At 40.0% G+C, this 24,113-nt stretch overlaps 1 protein-coding gene across 1 annotated transcript in view; it reads left to right on the top strand.

Annotated features, from left to right (window-relative positions):
• LOC134202641 (capping protein inhibiting regulator of actin dynamics-like) overlaps positions 1-24,113 on the top strand; it is a 288,173-nt gene that overhangs the window by 248,660 nt on the left and 15,400 nt on the right. The window contains 4 exon segments of the mRNA XM_062677656.1: positions 185-664; positions 17,032-17,223; positions 19,022-20,217; positions 22,164-22,813. Coding sequence (XP_062533640.1) covers positions 185-664; positions 17,032-17,223; positions 19,022-20,217; positions 22,164-22,813 — 2,518 coding nt within the window.

Here is a 24,113-nt window from a genome sequence, read left to right as displayed (position 1 = left end):
CGATACCAATGCATGAAATACAGCCGAAAATATCTCACGTTCTTGATTTCTGATCTTCTTTTTGCATCGTGATTTGGTTTGACTGCGAAAAACTCGCGCGCTTGCTCTACATAACCTCAAAAACGACCGAAACACAAACCTTCGAACACGCGAAACACACTCCATTACACACGCACCTGCGCAGGTCGAGCCTTCTCGATGACACGCCTGGACCAGCTGGCACAGCCTCGTCGCCGCAACGGCGAACACATCAGTGCAATCATCGAACGCGAACGCCGCCAGGCCCACGAGCTGGAGAACCTGACCCGGCTGTCCCTGTCCTCGTCCCGGGCGTCCCCAACGGCGGACGGCGGCGCCAGTAGTAAGCGCATGTCCCGCAGCATGTCCCAGCTGGCCAGTCCGTCCTCGTCCAAGTACCGACACCCATCGCAGGAGTCCCCGCACTCGGCCGGGCGCCCCGGTCGGAAATCTTCCTTCAACTCATCGCTGGGCGACTCGATGATGATGGGTGCCGGTCGGTTGGACACCTCCAAGAGCATGTCCCAGCTCAACACGGCCGGGCGGGTTTCGCGCCTTACCAAGACCGAACGACTGCGCCAGCAGGTCCGCGAGCAGCTGAACGGATCGGCGTCCACCGGCGCTTCGTCTTCTACGACCGCAACAGGTGCGAGATTTTGTAAAACATCCAAAAGGTTGCCGCCCCTTTCTGGGGCGGGAGCTGAACTCTTTGGCTAGAGGGTTTATATAGTGGATTTCTTCTTGAGTAAATAATCTTTGGTTGAGCGTCAGTAACACACCCCCCTTCCTAGTAACAGTGGAGAGCGGAGTTCGCTAACACGTGGCTAGATGATAAGTCGGTATCACACATAGACGAACGTTCGCAGAAATTCGGTGTGTGGAATCTTTCTCTCATGATATCGGTAGAGTAATACCATTCGGTCGAATACTAAATTTCAGTATAGTGGTAGTGACTTCTACTTCATCCGACCAAAGAAACTTTCCCGAGATGGAGAAAGCATGAGGCAACGCGGTGGTCCAACATAACACATTTTGGAAACTCTTTATGGTGGTTTGGAAATTTCCATCTCAATATGGACAGCATAATTAGATTGTAATAATGAAAGTCGAGTATCATTTTTAGTTGTCTTGTTTTGATAGTGTCATAAGTAATGTACTTTGAGTAGCAGAAACATTCAATTTCTATTCTTCTGATCTGTAACTATGTTTGTCTTATTAGGGTTCTCTGAAATGCCTCACTTTGTAAATACACATATGAAGGTGTTTATATATACTTGAGTAGTATGAAAATAATAAAAAGTAGAGTAGAATTAGGATATTTTTATGCCGCCTTAAACTTGTTTCCTGCTTTTGTTTTCTGCTGGGGTAAGGTTTTGATAATAATTTTAAAACGGGTATCGGATTTTCCTAACAGTTTGGAATGCTTGGTGATTTTATGTATCATGTATGGTAGTTGGGTCCATTTGCAAATTACGTAACGCTTTAGGAGTTGAAGGGGGCTGAACATTGTCTAATTTAGTGTTACGTAGTTTACAAATACTTACACTTATTAGTGTATACAAATGGTGAAGGTATAAAAGGGCAACAAAAACTAATAAAAATAAGTTGTATTTTTTTATAATAAATGTTTTCCATCGAACTTTTGGAACAATATAATAAATTTTATCGAACTTCCAACAGCCAAAAAACGCCCATGAGTACTCGTACAAATTTTTGATAATGAGATGATATTGATTGTACATAATACGCCCACACAGCCCGTTTCATCGAAAATACATTAATATTCCGATTTTATCACCCCCTTGGAGAATTTTGGGATGATAAAACAGGGTATGTGACAAAATCGAAAAAAAAATATTTCCAATTTTTTAATTCATTCTTCAAATATGAATAATTTTATGCATTGGAAAAACAAAATGCGTGATTTTTTAAGTTATTTCTTGTCGAAATTGCTTACAGAATCCTTCCCAGGTACTTCTTCTTGACTTCTTATTATAAACTACAGGCGGTGAATGTTACTTCACGAAAATCAATGTTGTTTGCGGTATTATTCACGGAGATTAAAAGAATGACTCAAATTTTCAAATTTTTTTGGCGGGACAAAATCGGGTCAACACTGTGTTTAAATAAAGATGTTCAGCCGGTTTCCAACGGAATGGCCTCCTGGAATCGTTCACAAATTTTCTCTCGTCTGAGTTTGAGGTCAAAATATTGAAGTTTAGAGGTCGCATAAAGGCCTTTAAGATGGCCATCAAGTTTAGACTGTCATAAAAATAATCATAACTATGGCAATTTTTATCCGATTTTATCAGCCTTATTTTGGTTATTTTTTGGGGAATTCTGGAGATCAAAGCATCGCTTTTTTAATTATTTTTTTTAAATCAATTTTGTTTTGACACGGTGATAGGTTGTTCTACCCTATTCAGGGCTTGGATGAATGAAGCAATGAAGATGAGAACCGATGCTTTAGCACCAGATACACTCCCGAGGAAGGTAGCTTCATGAGAGAACAGTTTCAAGGTGCTTGTTGAAGAATGCTTCCTCGTTCCACTGCTGTACGAAAAAGCTGAAGAGTGAAATCAAACACCCGCCAGTGCAGATAATATTTTTAACTCTCTTGCCTCACTTATACTGAGTTGCGCATTTCAGTTGGAATGTGTGATATTCACATTAAAACCTTATATGGTCCGCGAATTAATTATAATTTATTTCGGTTTATTTAGCACTACTTTCAGTACACCGGAGTTTAAACCTGTGTCCACGATCCGAACTGTTTTTCCAAACTAAGACTCTCCTCGTTCAAGGCCTACTCTATTTCTAATTCACCACATCTTCCTTTTTCCCATAGGTCACGGTTGGCCAACAACATAGTCTTGTTGCCAGGGTGGTCGGTATATTTGACGAGAGGGGCGTGGTCTCGTTTCTAGTCCTCGGACGGGTGAAGGACTCGTGATGTCCTTCGTGGAAGTCGGTGGCGATTATTCGTTACAGATTGTATTAGGTGGTTTTTCGGCTCCTGGTTCTTCAAGCGCTGTGTCCGTGACTACGACGTTTTCTACTTGAGGAATTTTCTTAAGATGAGATGTGTTCCTTTCAAATGTACCGCCTGAAATGGGATCGAAGATTTTTGCTCGACTTCCCCTTCTCTCAACAACCGCATATTCTGTTCTTCCAAATTTTGGTGTGAGTTTTCCCGCAGTCACTAGGTTCTGTAGTAAAACGCGATCTCCTACTTGTAGTTCTGATGGTTTAGCATGCCGCTTCTGGTCTTCTCTTTCTTTTCCCCAGTACTTTAGAGTTGTATCTCGGTCGTGAGATTCGGAACCCACACGTGGTGTGTTTTCGATATCACTTATCGATGGAATCTTGGAGCGGATCAGGCGATTTTGCAACAACGCAGAGGGAGCCTTACCTGTGACGGAATGTGCGGTGGTGTTGTACATCATTAGGTATTGGAGTAAGTCGGTTTTCCATTCTCGATTCATAGAATGGCTTATCTTGAGACGTTTCAGGAGGGAGCTGTTCTGCCTTTCGACTTCACCATTGGCCTGTGGCCAGTATGGGGCGGTATGGTTTAGCTTTATATTTCTTGACTGACAATAGTTATCGAATTCTGTGCTGATGAACTGGCGGCCATTATCTAGGGTGATAGTCCGTGGATATCCTAGCCGGACGAAAATGGGTTCGATTCGCTTAATAGTTTCTTCGGATGTGATTTTCCTCATGACGCATACCTCCTTGTACCGGCTATAGTAGTCGACAATTACTAGGGGATACTAATTTGATGGTAGGGGTCCTAAAAAATCCATTGCTACGTCTACCCAATGTTCTGTTGGCATTATTCGGCGGCGCATCGGTTCGGGTGCTATTCGTCTACCTACTAGGCGGCATCCTTCGCAGTTTCGTACTGTCGATCTTGCATCTCCATCAATTCCTGGCCACCAGACTCTGTCACGAAGGCGCGATATCATCAGTGTCTCACCTGGATGGCCTTCGTGAGCGAGTTGTAGCATCCTTGCGCGTAGACATTGTGGAATAACGATCCTACATCCGCGGATTACGTAGCCTTCAAGAAGAGTGAGATCGTTCTGGAATGGTACATATCTCTTCGCATTGCTTCTCACAGCTCACCAATCTGAGGACAACAAGGCCTCCTTGACCAGCAATTACTCAGGATCGGTATCGAGTGCTTCCTTGATTTCCGATACATCAACTGCTGCGGAGTCAGTGATTGCGTAGATTTGGTCGTCGCATTGGTTTATATTTTCACAATTGGCTGTTGTGGATAGCCGTGATAGCGGGTCTGCTATATTTTGCTTCCCAGGTTTGTATATTACTTTGAACCTGAACGGTTGCAACCTTAGGGCCCACCTTTCAATGCGTCCTGTTAAATGCGAACTTCTTCTGCAGACTTTGGCGATCTGAATTGCTGAACGGCCAATACTTTGCTTTCTGTGGGTTTAACGCCTTGTTGAGAAATGTGGTGACCTAGAAATTCAGTTTCAATGACCTTGAATTTGCACTTTTTAGTGTTCAAAACAACATTGTGAGCCTCGAGCGTTTCCAAGACACGCTTCAATGCAGCATCATGCGCAGCTTCCGTTTTAGCGTAGATGAAGATATCATCTTGGTAATTGAAACAGTTGGGGCAACTGCTTAAAATTTTTTCCATAATTCTCTGGAAGTGTTCTGATGCACTACTGATTCCAAACATCAGTCTGGTATATCTGAACATTCCCAGATGCGTTATAAACGTTATGTGTCGGCTTGATTCGTGAAATTCAACTTGGTGATAGGCATCTTCAATATCGAGCCGGGAAAACCATTTAGATCCATTTAGCCTTGCAAGAAGATCGTCGAGTGTGGGTATCATGATATTCCCTACAAATAGCAGTGTTTGCTCGTCTCATGTACGTCTCCGTTGTCCTTGATGTTGTCAAGGGAGACACCCACGGGCTTGGGCCGCTGACCTTTTCAATGATACCTTGATTCAGAAGACGATTTAATTGATCTTCAACCTGTTGGCGAAGGGCTATTGGAACACGTCGCACATGCTGTGCCACGGGCGTGACGCTTTCGTCAATCTTGATACCTATTTTTACACCTTTAATTATTATTGAATCATTAGTAATTGTTCTTTATTATAAACTAGTAACTACCTTTAATTACAGGGAATCTGTCAACTGAATTTTCGGAGATGTGTTGAAGTGGTTCTGAGCAAACGACGCTGGGTAAACCAATTAGCAGCACCCCAAGTTGTTTAGCTGTATCTCTGCCGAGAAAATTTTGCTCTCCACCTTTCACAACGTAGAAGCTGGTAGTGAAACTGATGTTTTTTCCTTCGACAACTGCTATTTCTGCTTCAAATGTGCATATGATGGCCAGCGGGATGCGTTGAGCATATGCTGAAAGTTTTTTGGACGATGGTCGAACGTTTCTCATGGTAGCATTTCGATCTTGCATGTATCGCCATGTTGGCTCGTCGATGATGTTGTGCTTGCTTCTGGAGTCGATCATCATTTCGATGAGCACGTTCCCTATTCTGTACCATACCATTTCATCATGGTTGTCGCTGATAGCATGTATAAAGTTCATTTGTATTGATGGCGTTGAGTTTCGGTATCTTTGATGGATGATAGTTTTGGTTCTCCGTGGTAAATTTGCGTTTTGGCCTAACTGCTTCTGTCGTTCCTTTAATTGCGAGAAAACGGCACTTTTTGGCATAGTGTCCGAAACGGCTGCAGTTACGACACGAAACATTTATGGCTGGACACTGTTCCTTGGGCTTATGTTGCTTATTGCCGTACCTGCCACACTCGGTTGAGAAACGAATTTCTGTCCGACGTGATTTGTTGTCATTTCCGGTGATCTTGTTGACGAACATGTTTCCCCGACTGCCCTCGGGCATGTTCCATGAACCGGTAGTATGTTAGTTGAGCTCGCGAATCTGCTGTTGGACGGATAGATGGGTGTTGACTAAGTTTGTTAGCTCATCCAAGTTGATGTTACTGTTTTTCCAAACTAAGACTCTCCTCGTTCAAGGCCTACTCTATTTCTAATTTACCACAGTGTGAAAGAGAAGTATATGATTCATTCTCTCTCTTTCTCGCTAATACGGTTTTGTATTCACACAACACTCACTCGCATCTGAAACACTGTCGATAAACGAAGGAACTATCCAGAATGCCTTTATTGGGGGGTGTTCTGACTTGTAAATATCCCCAACTCAGCCATCTTGGATTTTTGTATGGAATTTATGCTCGTTTGTTTTCGTTTTGCACTGAAAATGTATGTTGGTTATTCCCGCGCTGGTTATTCCCATCTACTGACGAAGTCATATAACCTGTACATAAAAAAATCTTGCGATGCCTCCTCGGCACTACCCGGCTTGAGAAGATGCCACGTTCACTTTCTCCCCACAACTCCCCACTTTCAATGTATAAAACGAATGCTTTGTATTTGCCTCTCCCTCTTGTTCGTGCAGCAAGCAGCACATCATCGCGCGAACATCAATCGGTGCACCGAAATTAAAACCTCACTGTGGGCTAAAAACGAAGCATTCGTTCGATTTTGAACGAATATTCCAAAGCCTGCTATATGAATAAAAAAATTTGATCGCTCATTTTCCCTGAAATTTTCAGTTTTTCTCAGACACTAATAAAATATATCTCAGAAGAGTGTTGAAAGCTTTAATTTCTGATTCTTTTTCTCTCCTGAGTTATGGCAAGTATTGTGAAAAACCGAATTTGAAAAGGGACTCTAGCGAATTCCAAATCTGCAGGAAGATCTCTTCTAAATTTTTACGAGTTCTGCTTTCGGAATGTCTGTACTCATTCATCAAAAGGAAGTGAGCTTAATTTTGTATTAGTATGTATGTAGGGGGGCCCTCCTTAGCCGTGCGGTAAGACGCGCGGCTACAAAGCAAGACCATGCCGAGGGTGACTGGGTTCGATTCCCGGTGCCGGTCTAGGCAATTTTCAGATTGGAAATTGTCTCGACTTTCCTGGGCATAAAAGTATCATCGTGCTAGCCTCATGATATACGAATGCAAAAATGGTAACCTGGCTTAGAAACCTCGCTGTTAATAACTGTGGAAGTGCTTAATGAACACTAAGCTGCGAGGCGGCTCTGTTCCAGTGTGGTGATGTAATGCCAATAAGAAGAAGAAGAAGATGTGGGTACGTAAAAAAATCTAAAACTTATTGATTTTTAGTCTTTTTAAAATATTTATTAAAATTTGTATAACCCTCGCTACTTTCTTTTCCTTCGCCAGCGTACGTACGTTTGCTATCATGTTCTCTTCCTTCAATGCTGCTTCTATTGCGGAATCAGTCTAAATTTGTGTCGATTGGCATTTACTAAACTGACAACTTGGTTAACCAGCTCTCACAAAATTGGGCCAACCTACCTCAATGCAGCTTTTCGAGAACAATTCTCAAACACTAAAGTAAAATTACCCTGGAAACTGTATAGCATTTTCCAACGTACCATGTTTTTGGAAATCGGATGTAAATTGATGTTCCCTACCAATATCAGTATAGAATATCGCCACCGTGCCTTTTCACAAAACCTACTCGGCCAACCTGCCCTGGTCTCCCCTACACTGAACATTCTTTCGATTTTTATGCAAAGTTGTTCGAATCCCCACGGAAAAGTCTTCCAAATTTTCATTAAAAGTTGTTTTTTAAAATTTTCCCGGAAAATTCTTTTTCTTTTTTCGAAAAAATCTTCAAAATTTTCACATAGATTTCTTTTGAATTTTTACGAAACATTGTTCCTTAATTCATCGGAACATTGTTCGGAAATTTCAGGAAAATTTTTCTTCTAACGGTAATTGAGAGTTTTCTCTACTTTTCCCAAACCAAATTTTTAAATTTTCCTCGAAAATTCTTTCAAATTTTACTTAAAATGTATATTTGAGTTTTTCTTTCAAATTTACATGGATTTTTTTTATAATTCCTTGCACATTTCCTCTACGATTTTTTTTTCAAATTTCCACGGAAAATTCTTTATAATTTTTACGAAATTCCGAATCTTTACAGAAAATTGTTCCGAATTCTCCCGGTTTTTTTTTTTTCAAGGAGAATTTTTACAGAAAATTGTTTCGAATTTCCATTGGATATTCCGGAAAATTCTTCCGATTTTTTTCAGGAATTTATTTCTAATTTTTCACTGATAACTTTTCCGAATGTCCACGGAAAAGTGTTCTGACTTTCTTTGAGATTTTTCTGAGAGTTTCTAGAAAATTCTTCTGTATTTCCACGAAGATTCTTCCGAATTTTCCACAGTAAAGAACTCCAAATTTCCAAAAACTTTCAATTTTCCGCGGAATTTTTACTCTTCATACTTATTTTTTCCCAATTTCTATTCTCCCGACTTTCCACGAAAAACTCTTTCGAATTTTCTCGAAAAATTCTTCCGAATTTTCCCGAAAAAATCTTCCGAATATTCCCGAAAAATTCTTCTTATTAAAGTTTTATGAAAATTTCTTCCGAATCTCCATCGAAAGTTTTTCGAAATTTTTCTCGAAAAATTCTTTTAAATTCTCACGGAAAATTCTTGCAAACTTCTACCCGATTTTGTCACTTCAGATTTTGTCAACCCCCGACATTACCGTGATGTGCCCTAATTTCGCGCGCGCCCTAACTTCGCGCATTATAAAATCATTTATTTTTTTCAATTTTTAGGTGCCAGTCAGAATTGAAACATCTGGAGGATTACAAAATATCGTTGTTGTTGAATGTTTTTCACGAAAAAAATTGAAAAACAAACTTGGTTTAGTACACCAAATAAAATTATTTCAATTTGGTCCTCCCATCGACCGCCATATTTGTTTGTGCTTAGCACAGCGACGAAGAACATGACCCAAGTAAACAAATGATTTTACTGTACAAAACTGGCTACTTTCTGGAAATATTTGTATCCATTATGCTCTGTTGGATATGTTTATTCGTCATTACTATTGAAAAGTGTGAAATTTTATGTATTTTGTGTTTATTTAGACTTTCGCTTTGTGTGCGAAATTAGGTATATGAGAGTAATTATGGTGCCTAATTTCGTTTATTGTTGTTGCGTAGTTTCATTTGCAACATTCTAATGAAACATAAATAGAACCCGAAGAGTTCATTCCCATACGCTTTTTATCTAATTTTCAGGCGGATAACCACCGACATCGACTAATGTTGACTTGAAAAATCTTATAGATCAGTGCCTGCAATAGCTATCAAATTCGATGTGTTAAATGATGCTAAACTTAAGATAAAACTACAGCAGCTTTTTGATAATGTATATATAATATTGAAGATGTGTTGCATAAAACACATATTTGAAGATGTCCTATGTAAGAGATAGCGGAACTTAAGACTTTCTTTCAAGGCGTCTCGAAAATTCAAACTTTTTTATACACCAGCTAATTTAGCAGGGGCAGTAAAGATTGCTCATACAATGCCTTTTTTCTTAAAATATGGTTTATATTTCAGAAGAAAACGATATTTTAGGAATTATGACTTGTGTCAACGTCAATTTAAATTTATGAAGTAAAATCTAAGCAAAGCTCCACCACGGTCGAAATATAGGTACATACCATTTCGACTAAAGAATGGGTCACTGACGGCTGTCTGATACCGTTATCTGTATATTTAGAACAATGGATGCATGCTTCTATTGGTCAATTGATTATATTTCAACAAACCAATAACGATATTCAATTCCAAACGTGAGCGAAGTTAGGAACACTTTTGCGCGAAATTAGGAACTACCATTTTTTCTTGCGCGAAATAAAGAGCATACAACGGTCTCAGATTCATACTCCATTTTTTTTAAATGGCGGCAAAATTTGCAAGTAACATTTTTTTGAGAACCTAGAATCCTTCTACTACGTGATGCAGTAGCAAATGTTTCCAAATGGCCATTACATGTTTTTTAATGAACATTTTAACTTTGTCAGTTCTTAAGTGCGCGAAATTAGGGTACTTCACGGTATCACGTTTTCGACCCGATTTCAACACGTACCGATTTAGCCACGTTTTGGACCTGATTTTGTCACCCCCAAGTAATCAGAAAATTTAAGTCGTATTTTTTTTCGTAAAATATACCGTAAACAACAATGATTTTCTTGAAATCACTTTCACCGCCCGTGTTTTTGTATGAATCATATATAATTTTAGGGGCCCTCCTTAGCCGTGAGTAGGGTGGTCGGTATAGAGATGAGTGACGTTTAGCGCTCGCACACTAATGTGTAATTCGTCATGTGTAAAAACATGTTTGTTTTCCTTCTACTCATAACCTCAAAAATGATCGGGTCATCACAATGATTTCAAAAGAGCCAAAAAATATATGGAAATATACTCATTTTTACCCAATCTTTGCTGAGTTGCTCCATCTAGGAGTGTTTGTTTTCCTTTTATCGCCACTCACACATTCGGACGTGAGAATCTCAATTGGCATTTTTTGTCAAATACCGGTTTTCGGTATTTGATGGAGTCAATACCGGTTATACCGGTTTTTATGAAAATTTCAGATAGTTAAAGAAAAACTTTTGATTTGGACTTCTGGATGAAAAACAATATTTGTTGACAAACTTCGAATGTTAAAATTATTGCTTGTTGAGCTGGGCAAAGCGAAACTTAAGTAGACAATACATACTGAGCGACTCATCTCCCAATCCGCATTGGATTTTGGTAGCAATGTTGCCAACTACTGAGAATGCCCTCGCTGGTTCAACCGAAGTAGGACAAATGGTTCCAAAACCGTCGAAAATCAGTGTCAAATACTTGCCCTTAATCCCTTCCGATTCATAGTAGGAGAATTCCTTACGGATTGTATGCAAGGATCCTGGCGTCAACGTATTTGCCACCAGCAACGCAAGTGTTTTGCTTTGCTACAGTCTTTAACCGATAAACCAGAAAAATATTCATAGAGGCATCTTCACCGATCATCAGGTATGGTCGTTGTCTCAGTTTCAACGATCACACCAGGAATGATTAGACGCTTAAAGGTCCCATATGCTTGCTTTATCAAAGTAGCTCTGGATGCCTTGAAGAAAATGCCAAAATCGTTTCTGATTAATTGCTTCACAGCAGACTTTTTCAAAAAAGCAAAAAGATCGGCGTATTTGGATCGTCTCTCTTGGATTCATTCCTTAAAAGCATCGAAATAGTGGCGGAAATTTCTGTGGCTTGATTTGAGAATAGTTCCAACGTAAATTGGAACGCCATGTCGGCTTCATGTTCCACAACTTGAACAGGTTCGGAATTACTTCACCGTGCCTTGATATCAACCACTAATTCAAATTCTTTCCGAATTCAGAACGAACATAATTTAGCAGAGAATCGTTTTCACAGGATCTACGGAAAATAACTACTACAGCTCGTACTGTTTTCACAATTTCATACATTGCGGGAAAATTCTGGACGATATCAACAATGTTCATAGAAGAAAAAGTCAGATTGTTTATACTGACAGCAAAATTTTAAATACTGAAATTACCGATATTTTCCGTCTCTAATACCGGTATTTTCGGTACCCATAATTGGCCGGTAATACCGGTATTACTGGTTTCGGTACTACCGGTTAGACCACCCTAGCCGTGAGGTAAGACGCGCGGCTACAAAGCAAGACCATGCTGAGGGTGGATGGGTTCGATTCCCGGTGCCGGTCTAGGCAATTTTCGGATTGGAAATTGTATCGACTTCCCCGGGCATAAAAGTATCATCGTGTTAGCCTCATGATTTACGAAAGCAAAAATGCCTGGTATAGAAACCTTGCACTTAACAACGGTGGAAGTGCTTAATGAACACTAAGCTGCGAAGCGGCTCTATCCCAGTGGGATGCAATGCCAATAAGAAGAAGATATATGATTTTGTAAGCCTTTTCGACAAGAAATAGCGGGTACCGTTCACGCAATTTGCCTTTCCAAGGTGAAAAGTGGTTCATATTTTTGAATTGAATTAAATCATTGATTTTTTTTAATTTGTCACATTCCTTATTTTGTCACCCCAAAATTCACCAGGGGGTGATAAAATCGGGATATTACTGTATGTTTTCAAATTCTTCCGAAATTCGAGCTGAAGTTCTTCTGAATTTCTATGGGAAGCTTTCTAGGAGAGATTGACTATGATGGTGATATATGAGGTTATGGCTTTCAGTCTTCTTATACTCAAAACGAGATTTACGTTTTCATATGACGTTTTGTTTATATTTATTGTACTTTTATCAAGGAGTTCACTAAGCGTGAAAGACTGAGACTAGAAAATTTATTCGAAAAGTCTATGAAAATTCCTCCGAATTTCCATGGAGATTTTCTTTGAATTGTCAGGAGAAATTCTTCTGCATTTTCATGATTTTTTTTTATTTACTACTGTATTTTCATGAAACATTATTCTGGTTTTCTAAATTGTAATTTTTCCGTATTAATGAAGGAGAATTGTGTATGGAAGTCCAGAAGCATTTTCCGTTGAATCTTCGATTTTTCATGCCAAATTTTTCTGATTTAATTTTTTTTAACTTCGAACAGTTATAGAAAATTACGAGTTAAGTACAAAAAATCTGCAATGCTATAAAAATATAGAATTATTGTAAGTCAATTCTTAAGAAATGTCTTTGAGTTCAATGCATTTCATAGAGCCATCGCACAAATCCCCAAAAAATCTAAAAATTGGAAGGATTTCCATAGTTTAAGAAATAAAGAAATCCGAATAAATTAAAAAAATCTTAAATTATTTCATATTTTTTTAAATGTCTCCTAGTGCAACAGAGAAGGATTGCGTCTAAAACGTGTAGGAGAAATTTTCACTGAATAACATGATATTGGATAGTAATAGGTGTGTTTGGAACTTTCAAATAAGGGGGTCAAACGCAAAGGGGTGTAAGTGACAAAAAGTTAGTTTTGAGATAAATGGGTGTCAAGTTTTCAAGAAAAATTGTATAAAAGTTAAAAAAAAAATCATAATTTACAGCGAATTTTTAATATTTTTTAAAAACATCGTACAAACTATATCAACATATTGCCGCAAAGCTTGAGAGCCAATCCATTTTTTGCTGTAGTCAACTCAAATTTGATAAAAATGTCACCTACACCCCTCTGCTTCTAACCTTCTCAAATATAGTCAAATACCTTGGGGTAGTTCTTAACTGCAAACATTATTTGTATAAGTAACTAGAACACGCCATTTATAAGGCGAAAAATGCTTTGTGGATTATTAAACGAAATTGGGTAGGCAATGGAGACTTAGCCAAAAACGATCCATTGGATGTATTTATTTGGCGATAGCAACAAAATTTAGCTTTTGTTTCGTTCCCTTCAACAATGTTTAATGTACTCAATAGATTTTTAACGCTGAATCCAGATACATATTCATATTTTCTGTAAAACGTGCAGTTTTTCTAACGGATTTTTATTCACAAAAGTTCGTATTTTCATAGAAATTTTGTTTCTCTGCTCTGCAAAGTTGAATTTCGGCTCCTCACTTTGATTGAAGTTTGCATTTCATAGAATGGACCTTGCAGAATGCTTATGGTTTATTGGATTCTATTTGACACATACATTTGTTGCGAAAAACAGAATTTAATTCACAAAAGTACGTATTTTCATAGAAATTTGGCTTCTCTCCTCTGTAAAGCTGAATTTCGTCTTCTCACTTTGAAAATGAAGTTTGCATTTCATAGAATAAGCCTTGCAGAAGGCATATAGGTTGTTGGATTTCATTTGGTACGTACATATTCTGTGAAAAACGGAGTTAAATTCACAAAAGCGCGTGCTTTTTTTTTTATAGAAATTCGGTTTCTCTGTTCTGCAAAGCTAAATATCAGCATCTCACTGTCTGTTCAAAGTATGAATACCATAGGATGGGGTTTGAAGAATGAACAAGAGTTGTGCAAAATAAAATTCAATAACCCATATGTATTCTGCAAGACCCATTCTATGAAATGCGAACTTTAATCCCAAAGTGAAAAGCCGAAATTCAGCTTTGATGAACATGGAAACAAAGTTTCTATGAAAATACGTACTTTTGTGAATTTAATTCAATTTTTCACAACCAATGTTCGTGCCAAATAAAATCGAATAATCCACATGCATTTTGGAAGGTCTATTCTATGAAATTCAAATGTTATTCTCGAATTGAAAAGCCGACATAGAGCTTTGTAGAGTAAATAAACCAAATTTCTATGAAAATACGTACTTTTGTGAATTAAATTCCGTTTTTTACAATGAATGTACATGACAAATAAAACCCAACAAACCATATGCATTCTGCAAGGCCTATTCTACGATATTCAAACTTTATTCTCAAAGTGCGAAGTCGAAATACTGCTTTGCAGAGCAGAGAAACCAAATTTCTATGAAAATACGTACTTTTGTGAAATAAATTCTGTTTTTCACAACAAGTGAACGTGTAAAATAAAATTCAACAACTTATTTGGATCATGTACGATTTCCTCTATATAATTCAAACCTAATTCTCAAAGTTAGAAGCCAAAAGACAGCTTTATAGAACAGAGAAACTAAATTTCCATGAGAATACCTAGTTTTGTGAATTACCCGTTTTTATCAAAAACTGGACGTGTTACAAAAAAATCTGAATACATGACTTAAAACAGCGAAGAAAAATCTTTTAAGTACACTTAAAACGGTTAAAGGGAGTGAAACACTGTTGACTAGTGAGAAAATTGCTTAGAAGGAACTCGAAAAACTTCAACAACCAGTGCTTGGTGCACTAAGCAGCAATTAGTGAGTAATTTTAGATCGCAAAATTCATTTTGAGCATTGTTGTCCGACATATGCTATGCTACTCAACGACTTCCTGAAGCTCATGCCTAAGAATTTGAAGCAGTAACAGCGTCCTCCTTCTAACATTGCAACCGTTTTTTGAAGCAGCTAGGCGCAATTGACCATAGGAAAAAATAGGCCCCAGGGAGTACCTCGGACAAAATGCATAATGGCGGATGTATTACAATTCCACTAAACACTTTTAAATAATTGTGTTGATCCGTTTTGAGATTTTGAGTTTTACCAACACTCGTTATAAGAGGTTTGGAAGCCTTTTAAGCAGCTCGTAAGCTTCCTTCCGAGAGGCTCCGAAGCCTCCTTGGAAGCCTCTTACAAGCGGCTTGGAAGCCCCCTTTTAAGCGACTCGGAAACCTCAACAGGCTCCGCTCAAGAGGCTCGGAAGCCTCCTTTCAAGAAGCCGCCTTTCAAGACGCTCGGAAGCTTTCTTTCAATTGGCTCGAAAACCTCCTTTCAAGAGGTTCGAAAGCCTCCTTTCAAGTGGCTCCGAACCTCCTTTTGAGAGGCTCGCTCTTTCAAAACCGTCCGGCAGCGTCCTTGCAAAATGCTCAGAAGGCTCCTTCCTATTGGAAATCAATTTTCAAAAGATTCTAACGCTTCCCTTTGCTTCCCTTCCCTTCAAGAGATTCGGAAGCATTTTTTTTGATAGAATTTCAAATAGAAAAAAAAACGATTTTAGACGTTTTTGCTTCATTAATATCAGAGGAGTTTCTGTCAATAGTTGCTACATCACGAAGCTTGGACGAAATCTTTAATTTATCGTAACTTGAAATATTTTTTTTACTGCCACGAATTCTTGTATGAATTTGTGGATTTAGTTTCACATATTTGGATAATTTTACGATTATAGTTTCGCAAATATTGTAGCTAGAGCTGAGAAATATTATTTCGGAGTCATGCCACAATTTTGCTATTTTTTTAAAAAACTATTTACAATTCGATGTTTTTGATGAACCTGAAAATTCTTCATGCGGATGAGGATTGTTGATCATTGTTCGAAATACAAAGTTTAGGACATGAGAGCGAAATTACAAAAATCTCACAAAATGCCATGACATTGATGTCATTTCACATAAATTTGTCTCGCACTCCGCCGATTTCAGATCATGAGCAATGCCTCGTTAGACAAAGTATAAGAACCGTTAAAGCATTCCAGGTTAATCAACATCCTGTATGAGAAAAAAAACTTTCGAATATGTTTCATGGATAATCAATCAAAGTGTAAATAAATACACATATTAATGATCAAAAGTCTGGGGCGAGCAAAGGCGTATGGGATTGCCAATCCGGAGATGGCGATTTCGATTCTTGGTCCGGTGAAGGATGTTTTCGGGTTGGAAACTTTCTCGACACATTGGGAATATTGTATCCGTTGTGCTTGCCACACAAGATACATACTCATGCAATGGCGGGTATAGAAAAGCAGGCCGAGTTCCAGCTAGAATGTAGAGCCATTGAAGAAAAGAAGAAAGATTAAAAAAACAACTAACCAATGTGGGATGACGTACTTATTTCCACATATTACCGTGATACTTCAATAATTATTTATTCAGTTACACAACACAAGAGATACTGTGAATCTGATACAATGTCTTCTTAGTCAATTTATACAAATTGAACTATCAGACAGTTTCGAAGAGTAATGAATGTAAATATGTAATACAGATGACAATTTTATCTTTGACTTCTGCAACAACTACAAATACAAATGCTTCATTGCTAACTACAAAAAAAATGGAATTAACGCTTATCTAACATATATGTTTGCATGTTTGTTAAATCATTAATGTATATTAAATATAAAAACGAAAATAATGTATTTAGTAGTATACAATGGAATGATTGGCTTTTAACTGTATAAGACTAGGAATCTGCTTTTTATTATCTTATCCAGCTATATATGAATGCTATTTGCAGCTTAAATTTTACACCTATCAAATATTCATCTCAGCACATTATATTCAAGACATGCCACGACATTCCACCAAACCAGTTAAACCCTTATTCTTTCCGACAATATTTCCCCAATAATGTTCCATTTATCTTGAACTTCCCACCCAAACTGCTCCTCAATCCAAAAGTTCATCCATGTTATCTCAACCTTTTCATTATATTTCCCGAACTATGATCCATCAAACACAACCATATATACAAAACTGCGATCATCATCCGTTCTGCGTTCTTCCGTTTTTCTCCACCGTCGTGTGCCCCGGTGCCCGTCTCTTCAGGTTTGCGATCCGGTGAAATCACGCCCAACAGTCTGAACACGTCCCGCCCGGGCAGTGCAATGTCCAACTCGACGACGGCCTCCGGTGTGGTCTATCGGCGGTCTCTGCCGCACTCGGCCGGAAGCCATCAGCAGCGGAAGCAGCGGCCCGTCTCGATTGCCGTCACCGGCGTTTCGGCGGGCCCGAAAGAAGGTTTGTTCTACATTCAACAACCGGTTACACGTTCATGATGATACTGTCTAATCGCTAAACACATCCTACATACACACAAGCCACACATTGCATGCTTTCCTCTTTCCCTCTGTGTTCATCACTCGAGTCATGCATTTGATCCCGTCTCCAGAGCACCCCCTCCGATGTTCCTGGTCCACCCAAACCCCTGTCTTGCATAAGGTCCTTCGATCCCTTAGTCTGTAAGTTACAGTCAAGGTACTTTCTAGCACGAAGCACGCCGTTTATTCATAATCGTTTTCATAAAATGTACACAGTAAAAAACATGAAATTATAACACTGGTAAATATTGTGACGCAAACATTAGTGTCATTAAGCTGAACAGCGTTATCCGTGTCTAGAAATGGCGACAACTAATAAGCGCCACTGTGCCTTACATACATGAAAACTCTAACAAACGTACCGTCATAACACGTAACGCAACTACTTCAGTTACCGAACGAACAACGAACACCCTGTATTTTTATGTAAAAAGCTAAGTTCCGATCGATTGTATACCAGCAACGCATCTGGAATGCTCGCCCTCAACTCCGTAAATAAATACCCAAAAGTATTTGTACTATTATTTCCTACTGCATATTTAAATAATTTTCGATGTTGTGTTTTTCTATATGTTTCTGTAGCATTTATTTAAAACCTTTTATTTTTTTCATTTTTACAGTAATTATTTCATTTAATTAGAATGTCATTTGATTTACTTTTTTTTGTCAGAAAGGGGGTTTTATATGAGTATCTACTTATTTTATTTGAATTTATTCTTTGATGCACAAAAATACATGAAAAATTAACCGGTGTAAGTTGCGGGTGAAAAAAAAGCTTAATTGGTAGTAAAAATTATGAAAAATAAAATAGCTTTTCGAATTGATGCAGAATTTGATTACAGATCGATCGTTGATTAGGCTAAGGATGTGATTGAAGTGGTTTGTTGGCAAGAAAGTAATTTTACCGCGGCAACTGTGGAGCCATTTGGCAAACATGAAAAACATAACATAATGTGATGGACGGAGATGATCCAGGTTTCGGCTGTAAATCCGTTTAGATACAAAAAGCGTAATTTATGAATACACTTCTCCCCAATGAGCTCAACGTTTGTGCGCCTCAGGAATACACTCCTTTTCTGCTAACATGGCGACTACTTACAAGAAGTTACGAACATTCAACACATCTTTTTTTCCCTTTCTTCATTTTTTATCATTTTCTCCGATGTTGATCAACCGTCACTAGTTCAAGAGAAATTTCCGGTTTTTGTTACTACATATAATCATAATCCATCAATGTGGCTCCATCGTTTCACTGTCGCGTATTTTTCTACTGGTTTATTTTAATCTGGAAAATCGGAAATACATTTGCCGCCTGAAAAAAAACTCAAATTAAAACACCTAGCGGTTGCACTTCTTTTGCATTTTCAAAGTTCTGTAATCAATAAAACCAACATCTATTCTGGCCGTAAAAGTTGTGCACGTTTCCATCACCATTCCATTAGGTACCAGAAATCACAAGAACGAGTCAATTTATATTTAAATCCTTTTTCCTTTATTTTTTGTAATCAATTTAATAGAGGAGCAATGATATGTAAAAACTGAAACCATAAAACTATATTATTTAGCCCTATTTCTAGCCAACCACTACTCCAATTGCATCCCTTTGAAGCCATCGATCAAACATCTAATTCAGCAAGAAATTGAATAAAAAATAATCCAACATCATTATAACATTACGCTTCTTTTATTTTCTTTTAAAACCCCCACCATCGATACAGAGAAACCTCCACTTCCGAAAATATCAGCAACGAATAACAGTAGCTCCACCAGTTTGGAGCGCAAGCGTTCCCAGAGTGGAACCAGCACTCCATCCAGGCCAATCACAGCACCAGACAGTGCAACACCTAAGAAACACCACACTCCGATGGAAAGGCAACGGCTAGGCAGCGGTACCAGCAGTGTTCGTGGTACTCCTAAGGCATCATCGACCCCGCTCCAGTCACCAGGCCCCGAGAAAGCAAACCGCACACTGCAGGACTCGCTACAGAAACAGAAAAAACAGCCATCGGTAGTCGACGATCACTCGCAACAGCCGCAGCAGCAACAACCACAACAGCTGTTGCCACAGCAACAGCCACCGTTGTTGGCGAAGGAAGGTTCTTCGGTCAGTGCGAAGAGCAGCAACGAAGAGAAGGTGGAAGTAGTGCAGCAGGAACAACAAAAGCAGGAGGAAGTGGTTGTGCAATCAAACGAAGTCATCACCGTCGTTGAAACTGTTGAGCAGCAACAACAGGTGGTTGTAGTTAGTGAAACAAAAGTTGCCGAGGAAGTGCAACCAGAGGAGGAGAAAGTCGAACAGCCTCCACAAGTCATGGAAGTCAGCAGTCACGAAGAGAAGAAAGATGAAATGAAGGAAAGCACCATCGCGAGCAACAAATTGGAACCCAATCCAACTTTGGATGGTTCTAATGCAGACTTGATGACTGCCTCCATGATCGCCAAGCGCATCAACACAGAAGAGGAAGCCAAAGCAGCTTTGGCCGAACGGCGCCGTTTGGCTCGCGAAGAGGCAGAACGCCTAGCCGAGCTCGAGCGGCAGCGAATCGCTGCAGAAGAGGAAGCCGAACTCCAGCGCCAGCTAGAGGAGGAAGAGCGTCTCCGCAAGCTGGAGGAGGAAACCATTCGCTTGGCCGAAGAGCAGCGCCGACTGGAAGAGGAACGACTCCAGCAAGCCATCCAGGACGCCCAAAAGCGCGAAGAAGAGGAACGCCAGCGCCGTGAAGAGGAGGCTCGCCAGAAGGTGGAACGCGAGGAGGCAGAAAAGAAGGCCCGCGAAGAAGCCGAACGGCAACGCATCGAGATGGCCGAGCGACTTAAGAAGGAGGAGAAGGAGCGCGAAGAGCGACGCAAGCGGGTGGAAGCCATCATGTCTCGCACGAGAACTAAGGGAAGCGCCAACAACACGCCAACGAAGGTAAGTCTAAACTACCGGAACCTCCCCTAACACTCCTTTAACGCATAATCACACCTTATTGATACTGTGAGCTAGATTTGTCACATTTAGGGTATTTTAGCGGGGCACATTTTAGGACAGACCATTTTCTTGAACCGAACTTATGCTTGATTTGAGGTAACCGGTATTTCTTCGCTTTAATTAAAAAAAGCAAAAATATATTAAAAACGGACCTTAAAGCTAACGGGATATATAACTCTCCGAAAAATTGTCTGACATTTTCGTTATTCAGTGAAACTTTCCAACTCAAATTAATTTTATGCATCAAGAACTTGAAAACTTTTGGAGGCTTCCAAGCCTCTTGAAAGGAAGCTGCGTAGACTCCTGAAAGTAGGATTTCTAGCCTTTTGATAAGGAACTTCCGAGCCTCTTGAAAGGAGGCTTCCGAGCCTCTTGAAAGGAGGCTTCCGAGCCTCTTGAAAGGAGGCTTCCGAGCCTCTTGAAAGGAGGCTTCCGAGCCTCTTGAAAGGAGGCTTCCGAGCCTCTTGAAAGGAGGCTTTTGAGCCTCTTGAAAGGAGGCTTCTGAGCCTCTTGAAAGGAGGCTTCTGAGCCTCTTGAAAGGATGCTTCTGAGCCTCCTGAAAGGAGGCCTGAGCCTCTTGAAAGGAGGCTTCTGAGCCTCTTGAAAGGAGGCTTCCTGAGCCTTTTGAAAGGAGGCTTCTGAGCCTCTTGAAAGGAGGCTTGAGGCCTCTTGAAAGGAGGCTTCTGAGCCTCTAGAAAGGAGGCTTCTGAGCCTCTAGAAAGGAGGCTCTGAGCCTCTAGAAAGGAGGCTTCTGAGCCTCTTGAAAGGAGGCTTCCTGAGGCCTCCTGAAAGGGAGGCTCTGAGCCTCTTGAAAGGAGGCTTCTGAGCCTCTTGAAAGAAAGCCTGAGCCTCTTGAAAGGAGGCCTGAGCCTCTTGAAGGAGGCCTGAGCCTCTTGAAAGGAGGCCTGAGCCTCGTGAAAGGAGGCTTACGAGTCTCTTGGAAGGAGGCTTCCGAGCCTCTTGAAATGAGGCTTCTGAGCCTCTTGAAAGGAGGCTTCCGAACCTCTTGAAAGGAGGCTTCCGAGCCTCTTGAAAGAAGGCTTTCGAGCCTCTTGAAAGGAGGCTTCCGAGCCTCTTGAAAGGAGGCTTCCGAGCCTCTTGATAGGAGGCTTCCGAGCCTCTTGGAAGGAGGCTTCCGAGCCTCTTGGAAGGAGGCTTCCGAGCCTCTTGGAAGGAGGCTTCCGAGCCTCTTGGAAGGAGGCTTCCGAGCCTCTTGGAAGGAGACTTCCGAGCCTCTTGGAAGGAGACTTCCAAGCATCTTGAAAGGAACGAGACTTCCGAGCATCTTGAAAGGAACGAGACTTCCAAGCATCTTGAAAGGAACGACAATTTTGAGCCTCTTGGAAGGAGGCTTCCAAGCATCTTGAAAGGAACGACAATTCCGAGCCTCTTAGAAGGAGGCTTCCAAGCATCTTGAAAGGAACGACAATTCCGAGGCTTCCAAGCATTTGAAAGAAAGCTTCCGAGCCTCTTGAAATGGAGGCTTCCGAGCCATGGGCAAGAGGCTTCACAGCCTACTGGCAGGAGGCTTCCAAGCTTCTTGCAACGAAGCTACTGACTCAGTAGTACTGAGCTTCCTAAACATAGGCCTTCATGTCTGTCCGAACCGTTAATTCGATTCTAGATTTTAGTTCAGAAGCATATTATTCAACATTTTGTCTCGATGAGGTAGATTACATAGAAGATTTTTAATATTTGGTCATTTGACATTTTGTCCTTTTGATATTTCGTCCCCCAATCCTTCATATTTAAGCTGTACTGGGGCCCCTGGGGCAATCGAAGGTACTCCTGGGGTACATGTACTCCATGTTGAGAACCGCTGTTTTAGCGCATAGTTTTACATTTAACAACATCGACCATTGCTCAATCTTATCCTTCTTCCACAGCAATCCGACGAAAACAAAGATAATGCCATGAGCAAGAGTGTGATTGTGACATCTAGTACTGCATCAACGATGTTGGACCAAACGATGTCGATGACCGAATCGATGCTGGGTTCGATCGAACAGCAACAGCAACCAACGGAAGATGCGGAAGCTGCTGCTCAAACGATTGAAGAGAAAACAGAATCGCTCGCTCAAAGCCTCCAATCGCTGTCCCTAACGGCGACGGAAGGAAACCAGCAGAACCAGGAGAACAATAACAGCAGCAGCAACAGCAGCAACGATAGCAGTCTAATCAGCAACAATCACAACAACAATGTGAACAGCGGTTTCACGACGACTGCTGCCAGCAGCAACAATGCCACCGACTACGAACGCTCGGTGACGGAGAAGGAAAACCTTCTACTAGGTAGCTTTAACAATAATCTAAAGAATAGTAACGCCACCAGCAACGGAGGCAGTGATAACGGCAGCAGTCTGCAGCCATCGTTGGTGGAGTCCAGCTCAACGCCAGCGGCTGCCCATGTCAATGGAAAGTCCACCAACGCCGGTGATGCGACGACAATCGCCGAAACGACCGAGCTGATCATCGAGGATGCGATCATGAGCGGTCAAACCAACGGTCACAAGAACGGCAGTATTGATAATGTGTTGTAAGTAGACTATGTTCTATTTTTTGTATTTTCTTTATACTAATCCTTTGAACGGCGTAAAACCCTAGTGCAGCGATAGATTTGAAGTACTAGATCGCACTGTTCGAACATCCGCAAACGCCTAACGTATTTGGCGTAAGATTTTAGTGTCCGCTTCTGTATGATCAATGTTTGAGTTGCCATCAGAAGTACTCTGTGATGTACACCTTCTTGACATCTGATACCATCCTGCCGTTTCTAATGCTCACAATTGTGCTCCGATTCTTCTTTTAGATTACGTGTAGCGGATATTTAGAATGCTAAGAAAGATTGTACGCATAGAAGAGAGAAAGTGTGTTGACAGAGAGCGAAAGTGATTGATCCTTGAAAGACAGTACAAACGTAGAAACGAAATCGAAGTCAAGTTGGCAATATTGAATAATAGGTACTTATTAATTGACACCTATTTAGCGAGTGATAACGTTTCAAGCCTGATTTAAGCCACGCAATGTGTTTCATTCTCTGTAATACCTGTGTAACCATAAATAATGCGCCTAAATTCACAGTAAAACGCTAATCTTGTCCCTTCACTCACGATCACACAAAATTGTAGTCTAAACCCTTTACTAGCTGTTTTGATTATGTTGAGTGATTAGTTATCAGTTCAGTGCGGTACTAGATTATTTTTATAGGACAAGCTCATCGTGTTTAAATTCAGAATACTGTAACTTTGTTTAATGGCGTTTTCTAATGTATTTTCTGCTTATTAGTTTTACATTTTTTCTCTACAAATATTAAAATAAATTTAAAAAAATTACTCTATAATAATTTGAATTATCCAACAAAATTAAGGTATTAGTGAATTGCTGCCTGATGTAAACAAATATTACTATTCAATGGCTACATTACTGCAATCTTTCTGCAATCCATTAAGGTTCAATGCGTGAGCGATCTGATCCGAGCGATGTTTGCCATCAATCTTAACTTGGCCTTGGATAAAACACGCATTCGCATCCGTATTGGATGTGAACTTTTTTTCAATAGAGTTTAGCAAATATGTGACCTTCCGATGGTTTGTAGCAATTTTTACTAATGCATGAAACCTCCTGATTGTTGATATTCTGTTATATAGTGCTGATGTTCACTATAATTTTCTAAGTAGTGTAAAGTATATTTTGGTAAATAAAAAGCGTCATTAGAAAAGGTTAGAGTACACTGTATTTCATCTTAGTTGCTGATCATGCTGACAGCCAGTAATAGAATAGCTTATGTATTTTTATTTATTATCATGTGAAGTACTAGAACAGTGTAATCATAATAT

This window comes from Armigeres subalbatus, unplaced genomic scaffold (assembly GCF_024139115.2).
Source record: "Armigeres subalbatus isolate Guangzhou_Male unplaced genomic scaffold, GZ_Asu_2 Contig1310, whole genome shotgun sequence".
Taxonomy (NCBI): Eukaryota; Metazoa; Arthropoda; class Insecta; order Diptera; family Culicidae; genus Armigeres; species Armigeres subalbatus.
The sequence above is the reverse complement of the archived record's forward strand: the minus strand, read 5'-3'. Positions and strand labels throughout refer to the sequence as shown.